The sequence below is a fragment of the Tetrao urogallus genome (genome assembly GCF_951394365.1).
Source record: "Tetrao urogallus genome assembly, chromosome: 3".
In the NCBI taxonomy this organism is placed as follows: domain Eukaryota; kingdom Metazoa; phylum Chordata; class Aves; order Galliformes; family Phasianidae; genus Tetrao; species Tetrao urogallus.
Genome location: NC_136815.1, coordinates 12,554,755 through 12,566,962, shown reverse-complemented (window position 1 = coordinate 12,566,962; position 12,208 = coordinate 12,554,755). Strand labels below are relative to the sequence as shown.

The 12,208-nt window shown below is 43.9% G+C and overlaps 1 protein-coding gene across 1 annotated transcript in view; it reads right to left on the bottom strand.

The window, feature by feature from the left end:
* Positions 1–12,208, bottom strand: part of SNTB1 (syntrophin beta 1) — a gene marked incomplete at both ends in the record, with an annotated part of 103,432 nt that overhangs the window by 3,641 nt on the left and 87,583 nt on the right. The window contains one exon of the mRNA XM_079533819.1: positions 5,413–5,552. Coding sequence (XP_079389945.1) covers positions 5,413–5,552 — 140 coding nt within the window. The remainder of the gene's footprint in view (positions 1–5,412; positions 5,553–12,208) is intronic.

Here is a 12,208-nt window from a genome sequence, read left to right as displayed (position 1 = left end):
TGCTTTTCTGTAGGCAAACAATATACTTGTATGAGACTATAAAATACATACATAACACGGCAGTAGAACATATGCTGAAGCATGGAACATTAGGCTTTATGCATTATCTGCTGAATACTGTTTGCCCTCAAATTATTGTTTTACATCTGGAAGGTTAGCTGGCATCATAAAGTAGCTGTTTCAATAGGAAAAAGAAAGGCAAAAAGGAAAGAAGAACAACAACCTTCATTTTTTCAGTTGCTGGAATATTAACCATAAGACATTTGAACGTTTCCCAGATTCCCTGGCAATCCATACCTGGGATCTGCATTGTGCCCAGCAGGCATCCCCTTTCAGGTTTGCTCACACTCAGGAGTCAGAGAATTTCTGTGCATTCTGAGCCTCCTCCTCCATCACCCACCACCAGGAGGGCTGGGAGGCAAGTCGCAGTTTGCTGTTAGAGATGAAGCTCCTTTGTACAGGCTTCAAGAGCTGTGCTAAAAATTATTCTCTACTTTAGGTACCGACTGCGTCACAGATGGTTCAAAGGTTTTATTTCCTTTCAAAAACACCCCAAATTCCCAGATCTTCATGCATTATCCATTGCAGTCAAACTTTTCAGCGTATGAATAGAATGGAGACGTACTTCACAAATCAAAGTATGTTGGCCACATCTGACATCTGAGAGCCATTCTCTCGCAGCCTTCTCACTCACATTATACCAAACTGCACAAACAGGCAGGGGAACATTTGCTGGTATTTCTGCAGCACCACCAGCGTGGATGTACTCAGCTCCACGCAGGTATCCCCGAGCGCTCCCACCCAGAGCCGCAGGGCTGCCAGAGGGCACAGGAGATTGCTCGTGGTGTGAGCTGCTCACACAGCATGCAGCAAAACTCAGCTCTCTGCCCGCTCCAGGGAGCCAGCGTGGCACCTGCTGATGTTCTCTAATTGTTCCCTTGTCTCTCTGGGCTCTGAGGACCTTTTTGGCATTACTCTTTGCAGGTGTGCGGTAGCGAGGTGTGTGCACGCCAGCACGACGTGCTGGGGGAGACTCTCTGAGACCTACACTGCACTGCAAGGCTATGAGAATTTCAAACATTTGCTGCAACACAGCGAAATCCAGCGGTCTCTTCAAAAGGACACTGAAACCAGGACTGACATTCACAGCAAGTGTTCAGCTGCTCGCTGGAGACTGATCTCAGGAGGCTATGCTACAAGTTCATACACACCACTATAATCTGACCTTTCTTAGGTTGAAACCACTCCTTAACCCTTAACTTACTATTTGAAACCCGCTCTGGGCAGCTGTCCCCTTTGCAAACCTCTGCACATGCAGCAGTGCTTCTTTCGGTGCAGCTCAGGATACGTTTGGCTTTCTGGGCTGTGAGGACACACTGTGGCTCATGTCCAGCTTCCCATCCAATACTCTCAGATCCTTCTCAGCAGTGTTTGTAATGACGGGATGTTTATGTAAAAAGTTGGATTTACGTAGGTAAGTCACCCAGACTGTCCTGTGCTCATAATCACCACATATTTGCAATCTATACTGGCATCAAGCATCAAACTGCTCTAATATTTTCTGGTTACAGAACTCAGCTTTGCACAATGGTTACTTGAGATATTTGATCTCGGATCAGAGTGCAACATGTGCTTATTTTTCTTATCTGATATGATACATAATGCAATTTGATTGCAGACATTTAGGATGGAAAGGCTTAAGCCCCCATTCCCATGCTGTAGGGAGGCACTGTTATTCCTTATTCAGGCATAGGGAAACATGGAAACAGATTATGACTAAAAGGTCCTTGGAGTCAGGGCTATGAGCCAGCTGCTGTGCCTCCTGGTGCAGAGACTTAAAGGAACAATTTACATCTTCTCATCTCAGTTTTATTTGAGCTATTTTTTATATTCCACACAAAGCTACCTAGAAAATATTTTTAGATCTTAATAGCATCCGTAGGTTGAAGGCAAACTTATCAACAAACAGAAAGGGCACGTTGAAATTCTGCTTATTGAAATACTATAAGAGGACTGTAATCCTTCTACCATTTCTCAATTTTCTCTCCTCATTATGTCTTGGGTAGATTAAGCATGACTCTGTGCAGTATCTGGCACTGAAGTTTTCCAGTTTCAGCAGCTTTTCAAATATGCATTAGCTAAGCAAAAATGTTTTCCCAAGGACTCATAAAAATCTGAAAGATGGGAGCAGCCAAGATTACAACATGTGGTCTGCAAACTTTCCAGGTGAAAAGTTCTCAATTGCACTGATCGATGCACAGAGGGGATGAAAAAACATGTCACAAGGAGGGTAATCATCAGCATGAACAGAGCAGTCAGTACTGACAGCAAACCATGTATATTTTCTTGGTATAAGTACCTGGTGTGACAGCACATAAAATCAGAATCCTGCAGGGTTTTAATCAAAAGCATCCACAACACTAGGTATAATGATTTAGGGGAACTATCATCAGTTATTGCAGACCTTGAGGATTTAAGTATTCATCTGTATTTATCAGACTGCGGCTCAGTTCTAGATGTCGTCTTTGGTATTTCTGTTACCTTTTCTACCTGTTTGTTAAATCACAGACAGGGGGCTGGATGTTGTGTGCGTGTCAACACACTCCTGGCACTGCCATCCATCCTTTCCGGCCCCAGTGCTGAGGACTGTACTTTTTTTTCTAGAGAGTCTAACCCAGTGCTTCACCTGCATACTGAATTTTTGTAGAACCTGCTCTGCCTAAAATACAGCCCATCCTGTTGTGTCCACCACAGATCTAGAAAACATGCTGCCTTGGCCTCTGAGTTCCACCTGTAAATACTTGAAAACTACTGGAACGTTAAGAAAGTTTTCTTAAGTACTCCCTGTATCCAACGGAGACCCTCAGCACAAGAAGGACATGGAGCTGCTGGAGAAAGTCCAGAGGAGGGCCATGAAGATGATCAGAGTGCTGGAGAGCCTCTCCTTATAGAGATAGGCTGCAGAAGCTGGGCTTGTTCAGCCTGGAGATGAGAAGTCTCTGTGGAGACTTCATTGCAGCCTTTTAATACTTGAAAAGTACTTATAAGAAAGATGGAAAAAGAGGGGAGATTTAGACTAGACATAACAAAGAAATTCTTCACTATGAAAGCGGTGAGGCGCGGGAACAGGCTGCTCAGAGAAGCTGTGGATGTCCAATCCCTGGAGATGCCCAAGATGAGATTGGATGAAGATGCACAGGATGATGTGTGGGCAGGTAGGGGAAGGGTGAACTGACTGGTAACCTCAGGCCAATTCGGGGCTGATTAAGAGAACAAACTGGCAAAGCAAGGCACAGGTGTTTCCTAGCAGTGACAAAGCAGTAGGACAGGTATACACGTGCAGAGCTCATTACACTGAAATTTTAAAGGGTTATAATGAGACTTGGGCAGCTCCACAGGTGTGTGGAGGTCAGAAGGCCATGGAGTTGTAGTCCTAATCTTCTGAGAGCAAAGAACACTTTGCTCCTGGCAGGAGGATGATCCACCAGAGTAAACTGACTTTGCTGAATTGCCTTTTATTGCAAGCTACAATTTAGAAATTAGTGATTGCCCCACACCTGAGACACGCTAAAGGACATACACAGGCTGTTATCAGCAGCCACCTGGGTCCAGCCAAAAGGAGGGGCTGGAGGTCAGGACATGGCAATCATGGTGTCCCTGCACTGTGCTGACCACAGGTAGGATCTTCTGCCACTTGAATGAAGAGGACTCAGATCTGCTGGCAGATGACACCCTGAAGCAATAGGGAGGAGCTGCACTATGTTCTGCTGGTGGTTTTCCATGAAAAGCAGCAAAGCTTGTTTTGGGACAGAAGGAATGTGGTCAGATAACTTACACTCTTTAAAACAGGATGGGGAACTCATAAAGAAACAGGTTCAGCTGAACATCCCCCATCCTCTGTGTGGCCCACAGTGAGCAGCAACAATGTACTACTGAAGCATCACTCCCAGGGAATTCCTGGTGTTTCTTCCCCTCATGCAAGATTCATGATCCACATTATGATTCTCCAGCAGTTCGAAAAAAGAGCAGAGAAGTATGCAGAAATATTCCTATTTACAAACTCAGTTCCATCCACCTCTCACTGATCATGTCCAGAACTCCCTTCCTGCTGGGCCAAACACACGCTGGCAAGGCAGGATGTTGCAACAGGAGGAGCAATAAATTACTGCTGGCATTGGCACATTCTCACAGAGGTGTAATTACCATGTGGTAACACAACACCACGTGCCATTCAACATCACATCAAAGTCCAGTGACACACCCAGACACAATCTCCTGCTCCAACACCTTACCTAGTTTTCAGTGTCAATTGGAACTGACAGATTTCACTGGAATTGTCAACATTCAATGCCACCAGGCACAGCAGGCTGCAAACTGCAAAGCATTGGCCTCTCACCTCATTTTAAGGTAAAAGAGGGTAAAGCACAACTTGGCTTCCTGTAAGTTTGAAAGTGCCATCATGGGTAGCTTGATCAGGACAAAACAATCATTAATTTAGCAAATGCAACTTCAAAAAAGAAATTACAATGGTTCAGTAGTAAAGTCTCAGCTCATTTAGGAAGGGAATGAAGAGACTGAGAACAAAAATGAACTAATGAGAGAGCAGTAAAAGACCCACTGCTTTTGGCAATGTGCTATCAGCTCTTCTGAAAGAAAACTCATTGAAATGGTATAATAGTGGCCTGCAGCGAAGCCAAAACAATGCAGTAGCAGCTCTTTCTCAAGCCCTTTGACCACACTGGCAGAGAAATGTGATTAAGATTCACTTCAAGAAGCACAGACAGTTTCCACCGTATAAAGACAACTATGGGAAAACTCCATCTGAATTAGTGTTGATGGATAGATTCGAAATACTGGAGATGGTTATTTCCAACCTCGAAAAATGTGTCTTTCAAGGTCACCATTTTAAACTAAAAAAGCCAAGACTTCCTAGGGCTAGAACACATACTGAAACTATATCATACATGCAAGACCCCAGAAGCCCCAGATTATGGACACAGTACTTCCACATTGCACATTATCATGTCCAACCCAAGGCAACAATTTCCCATTTGTCATTCTGGAGAATTAGCTGGAAATGTGAATGCTTCTGCAGATTCCTCACGTCTGAATGCTGAGATAGGAATCTCAGGAGATCAAACTCTCAACTATTTCAGCACTTCCAACCTGGGCCAAACTACTGCATTCATTACCAGTGCGATTCTAGCAATCAGCTTTGGCCAGCGCTTGAAGTGGAGGAGAAGCGAGGAGGAACAGTTAGGCTGAACACATTCTCCCATTCAAGAAGAATCTCATTTCCAAGCCACGGCATTTCAGATGTGATCTACAGATGTACGTACAATCGCTGTACCTGATCTTGGCTGATCAACCATTCCCAATACTTTTGTAGCAGTAATCAAAAAGAACAGGTACCTGGTGGCTAGGAGGGGGTAGGTGTGCAGAGGGCTGAACCAAGCCTCTTTCATGCGTGGCATGCTCTCGTATATTAAGAGGTCCTTCTCTGTCAAGACCACTAACACTGGCTTCCAGTGCTTCTCGTTGTCTCCTGGCACCTGAAAAAAAGGAACATTTCAATGAAATGAGACAAAACTACCATGGTGCAAAGCCTGACAACATGAACATCTTGAGCCCTGGACAAGACAGTGAGTGAGTTTTTCTTCTTCGGCACTTTGACATCTCCAACATGAACTCACAGCCAGATGCAGCAGAAATGGGAGTAAAGCACAACGAAATCTGCTGTTCTCGTTGACAACACTATTCCAAACCTCCCTGCAGCCTTCATTCATTACAGCCTGCTCCATAAAGGCAGTAATAGAAGAACACTGAGACTGGCTGTTGTTTAGCTGTGGTATGCATAAAAGGACCTTAAATGTATATTTACAAGGAGCACCATTCATGTGCAGCTGCCAATGAGTGCTAGACACTACTGATGTTGTTTCTGGGTTCAAAACTACTAAAAACTACATCATCATTATTATTTAACAATGTCAGGTAGTAAAAAAATACTGTTTTGGGAGCAGATGGGTTTGCTTCTTTCCTCTGCAGTTCACTTTTTCATTACTTTCACTCCCCATAGTTTTACAGATGTCAGTTTATAGCATAGGGTTGATCTGAAGCATTGACTCAGAAATGGATTTGCATCCACATTTCAAACCCATTTGTAGACAGTGTCAAGTAATTGGGACATCAAAGCCCTTTACCAGCTGCAGAATCCAGATGTGGAATTCTGTTTTGCAGCTCAGGCATGTTGTTGTCCACATGGCCACACATGGCCACATGGCTATGAGGATTCTGCTTTTTACTTAGTTTGATCTGGTGTCTTAAAATAGATGGGAACACAAAAGGGTCTTGACTTTCACAAATGAATCACTTTTCTTTTAGTTCACATGCAAGAAAAGACATCACATTACACAGAAACAAGCTCACAATCTAAAACCCACAATCTAAAACCCAAATACCTTGGCTGTGTATTAAAGAAAATTAAACAAATTATGAGATTCTCCAGAGAATCTGGTTGTCCTCCATTAAAACTTTGCCCAGCAAAGAGAAGCAGCTGTCTAACATGTGTTTTATTCGTCATGCCAACCTATTTGGCACAGATTTGTGTCACCGGGCACATCATTTGCTAGAGAAAAAAAAATCATCTTTTTTACATAAGAGAGAAATCAAAGATTGGCCAGGCTGGAAATGACACACCAGGAATGGTGATTGAGATCCACAAGTATCATGTGCTTTAAGTGATAGCCTCAGACTGAGAAGCACATTTGAAACATTCTTATTTTGCATAAGACAGATTCCAACGCATTTCTGATCTTTTAGAGGATCTCAAGCCAGCTGTAGGAAAGCTTCACACAAGAAAACCAACATCTAAGTCAGATATTAAGCTTAAGCCAAAGATTCTTGGCTTATATCATTTTAAAAAGTAAACTAAGAGTAAGAGGACAGAGTATGGGGCATTACTTTTTTTTTTTTTGTCTTTTTTTTTAATTCTGTGACCACAAACAACCTGCTCACAGCTTTCCCACAGAACTATCCCACCTGTGCAGTATTTTCAAACACAAGTTCTGTGATTAAGTGGCTGGTCAGCCAACTGAGAGTCTAGAATGGTTGGGAAACACTGGTCCCAGTAAACCAACCACAAGAAAGGGAATACAACTCATTTTGCCAGCTGTTCACACAACTGCTTTAAATATTAGGAGCCAGATATTCTAGCTGAGAAACTAGTGGATGTTGCATTTACAACCTGCACAGCGAAACCCACAGCTTGGCTTTTGTCCTTCTCGAAGACATGGTGACTATGAAGAAGTTCCTCTGCCTTAAGGAATTGATGGCTTTTGCTCAGCTCTGCCTGAAGTGATCTGATCCAACCTCTCCTTGTAGGATGCATCTCTTATAAAGCATACAACAGGAATGTCTGAATGGCTTGGTTTGGAAGGGACCTTAAAGCTCATCCAGCTCCAACCCTCTGCTGCCATCCACCAGCTCAGGCTGCCCAGGGCCCCATCCAACCTGGCCCTGAACATCTTCAGGGATGGGGCACCTCAGCTTCTTTGGGCAGCTGTGCCAGTGCCTCACCATCCTCTGAGCAAAGAATTTCCTCCTAATACCCAGTCTAAATCTCCACTCTCTTAATTTAAAACCATTTTCCTTGTCCTATTACTATCTGCCCATGTGAAAGGTTTGTCTCCTTCCTTATAAGCCCCCTTCAAGTACTAGAAGGCTGCAATGACGTCTCCCTGGAGCATTCTTTTCTCCAAGCTGAACAAGACTCAACTCCTTCAACCTTCCCTTGTAGGAGAGGTGCCCCAGCCCTCTGAACACCTTCACAGCCCTCCAAAGGGAACGACCGTCAGGGAAGAGAGGGGAACAGTGTTTGCCCACGTCCTTCAAGGAGCACTGCCCAGGAGAAGAGCCCTGTGATGCACACGCTTTCAATCACATTTTTATAAACTATAGACTATAGCTGTCTCATTTGTAAGGAACGCTGGTGTAAGCAATACTGCTGCCTGAAGCCGTACCTGAAGAAGGGTTTGTGCATCTGAAAGCGTGTCTGTTTTTTCCAAGTGTAACAGCTGATCTAATACAAGATACTGCCTTTCCCTAAAACCTTGAATTGCATTACTGTTCACTGATTTCAAACAGGTTTGCATCAGGGTCTAACAGCTGATGCCGTGTTGTTTCTCAGGCAGTGGGCACTTCTGTAAGGTGTCAAAAAGAACATTTTGTCCTGCAGATAGTAACAGCAAATTTTACAAAGGAAAAACAAAGTCTGCAAATACAGCATTAGCCTACAGGGCACATTCAGAACAAATCAGCACGGTAAATTAATCCAGATCAAGCAACAGGGTCATACCAACCATGAGTAAAACAAGAAATTTCAAACCAAGAGGAGAAAGTGTGCTGCTTATTGACAGCTAAGAGAAAGATCTGTTCCAATAGTAAAGATATAAAATCTGAAATATAACATGAAATGTTTCTCTAAGAGTATATTTAAGCATCACTTGAGAAACATTTTAGAGGCACCCTTTTAGATGATGGTTAGGGCTGGCAAAACTTGGCAGAATTCTGTCACTTGTAGTAAAATTCTTAGAATCGCAGAACCACAGAATATCGTAAGTTGGAATTTCATAAGGACCACTGAGTACTAATCCTGGCTCCACAAAGAATGGCCCAAAAATCAGACCCTATGTCTGAAAACATTGTACAGAACTCCAGAGCTCTCTGAACTCCAGCAGCTCAGGGCTGAGCCCACTGCCCTGGGCAGCCCATTCCAAGCCCATCTCCCTCTGGTGCAGACCCTTTTCCTAATCCGACCCTTCTCTGACACAGCTTCATGCTGCTTCCTTGGGCCTTGTTGCTGCCCTTTCACTCTCTGGGAGGAGCTGCAGGCCACCATGCAGACTCCTCTCAGCCTCCTCTTCTCAGGGTGGAACAAACCAAGTGATTTTATCCACTCTTCATATGCCTTCCCCTCTAGACCCCCTGCCATCTTTGCAGCCCTCCTTTTATGTTCCTTTCTGTACTGCAGTCCATATGAGGCTGCACAAGTGTAGTGTAGAATGGGACAATCTCTTCCCCTGACCAGCTAACAGCACTGGGCCCAATGCATCCCAACTCCCAATTGCGTGTGTGATTCCAAGCACGTTTATCTGTGTTGCAGGCCAACATAAGGATCATCTGCCCTAAGAAATATTTCAAACTCAAAACTTTTCCACAGTCAGAATGTTAGAATGTCAGAATGTTCCAATCCTGATGGGCAAGAGGTAAAAAAAAAAATAATAATAAAATCAGTACTCCTCATCTGCCACAACAAAATGCTTCAGCACATTTTTCACTGGTCTTCTGGACACTGTTATGGTAGCAACAGGGACCAGCGCCCCTCTCCATGGCCAGTTCAGCTCAGCTCAGCTGAGCCTGGTATCATACCAGAGGAGATCCACCTTCATTTAGGTTAGATATTAGGAGGAAGTTTTTCACACAGAGGGTGGTGAGGCACTGGAACAGGTTGCCCAAGGAGGCTGTGGATGCCCCATCCCTGGAGGCATTCAAGGCCAGGCTGGATGTGGCTCTGGGCAGCCTGGTCTGTGGTTGGTGACCCTGCACACAGCAGGGGGGTTGAAACTAGATGGCCATTGTGTTCCTTTTCAACCCAGGCCATTCTGTGATTCTATGATTATTTGATTCTATGATTCTATGATTAGATATTCTATGATATGCCGCAGGCTTGCAGTGCAAAGTCAGTGTAAATGATCTATATCCAACAGGCAGCTCACTGGAGATATGTCCTTTTAGAAAAAGTTCGGACCTTAGTATTTTCATCTACCAGGTCTTCCTTTTGTAAGGATTTCCTTTGAATTTCAGTTTCTCATCTTCTTCAGGCTGTCAGGAATGGATGAAAGAATACCTTTAATCTATGAGTCTTGCAGAAAATCACATTAGAGGCCTTAGTCTTTTCTGGGAAGCTGTTTTACATTTTCATTAACTCAAAAGGGACATTTCAATCACATTCTTTGTTTAATAAACAAATTATGTACTGCCAGCAGACTCCATTGCAGCAGGTACTCAGGGAACTGCAAGGTAACAAATTCACACTTAGTGTTTTAATGTCCTTTCCCCTCCTCTGTATCCCTCAAATCCAGAAGTTAAAATACCCCTGCACACACTGCATGGGAAAAGCAATCCTGAAAGAATTTTCTGAAACATTTTTCTTGCCATTTTCCAGTCTTCCTTCACTTAAAATCTCTCAGTGCTGTCAAAAGTCAGCTTTAACACAGGCTAGGATATGTTCTGCTACGTATTTCTTGTAGTTTCATTTTCTTTTGATGAAGGACTACGTCCATGTTCAAAATAAATTCGATTCTCTTACAGAAACCTACTTGTCAGTTCTTGAAAATAACAGCTGGGACTGCAAAGTATTTTTCCGAGATGAATAGCAGCAAGGCAAAAATATAACATGCCAACAGCAGCATATGCAACAATGCTTATACTTCTGCAAGCTCATTTGATGGCAGGCAATTTTCAATGCAAGAGTGGGCGTAAGTGACAGCCATAGGCAGGGGATATCAACACCTCCCACACCACACGCTCAGTTAAGATATGTACTTAGTAGTTTTAAACAGGAAATCATAGAGCCACAGAATCATATAATCATAGAATGGCTTGGTTTGGAAGAGACTTCAAGGATCATTAAGTTCCAACCTCCCTGCTACAAGCAAGGTTGCCAGCCTCTAGATCAAGTACTAGGTTAGACTGCCCAGGGCCCCATCCTACCTCACCTTAAATACCTACAGGGACAGGGCATCCACAACCTCTCTGGGCAACCTGTTATAGCACCTCACCATTTTCTCAATAAAAAAATTCCCTGACATCTAACCTAAACCTCCCCTCCTTTAGTTTAAAACTACTTCCCTTCTTCCTATCACTATCTACCTTTGTAAAAAGTTGATTCCCTTCCTGTTTATATAAACTCCATTTAAACATTGAGTGTCCCCAAGGAGGTCTCCCTGCAGCCTTCTCTTTTCTAGGCTAAACAAGCCCAGTTCTTTCAGTCTCTGCATAAGAGAGGTGCTCCAGCCCTTGGATCATCTTTGTGGACCTCCTCTGGACGCCCTCCAAAAGCTCCCACATCTTTCTTTATGCAGTACTCCAGCTGGGGCCTCACAAGAACAGAGTAGAGAGGGACAATCACCTCCACCACCCAACACCATTTGTTACCAGCCTCCACCTGGACACAATTGACCACAACCATTGACCACAACCTTCTGACTACAACTTTTGAACTACTTATTTAACCACTGAATAGTCCACTCTTTAAATCTCTTATCTCTCCAATTTAGAGATAAAGATGTGGTGGGGGACCGTGTCAAAGTCCTAGCAGAAATCCAGGTGGATGACATCAGTTGCCTTCCCTTTTCCCACTGATGCCTTCATTCCAACACAGAAGACCACCAGATTGGTCAGACATGACATTCCCTTGGTGAAGCTACGCTGGCTGTCCCTAATCACCCACTCATCCCTCACGTGCATTAACATATCTTCCAGGAGGATCTGATCTTTCCAGGCACAGGGGTGAGACTCACTGGTCCGTAGTTCCCTGGGTCGTCTTTCCTCCCTCTCTTGTAAATGATGTTTTCCTTTTTCCAGTCCCCAGGGACTTCACCTGAAAGCCAGAACTTTTCAAATATGATGGATAGTGGCTTGGTAACCACATTATCCAGCTCTATGGGTTACATGCTCCATGGACTTGTACACATTAACTCTCATGAGGTGGTCTTGGGTTTGCTCCGCCCTTATACTGGCGGAGAGTTTGCTCCCCTAGTTCCTACCTAGAGGTTCAGGTTCAGGATGTGAACATCCTGGAAATAGTATGAGTGTTGTTTTTTTAAAAAAAGAAACAAGGAAGAAAGCTAACGAAAATATGACTGGTTTTGTTCTTTTCTCTCTCTGACCTCAGTGGCTACTTACACATGTGTTTCTATGTTATCAGATTTGGATTAGTTACTGCACACAAAGAAAATCCCACAAAGGGCACAATATTGCATCCTTTGAGCACTGGGCAGCTACTGGGTGATGTACATGTTTGGCTCTGATGCTGTGTGAACAGACAGAGCAGCAGGAGGACCACACTGATCCCAACCCTCTCCCCAGTGCGACCTGGAACACATCTTTAACTACAGCTACGAGCACTGATGAAAATGAAAACAGTACC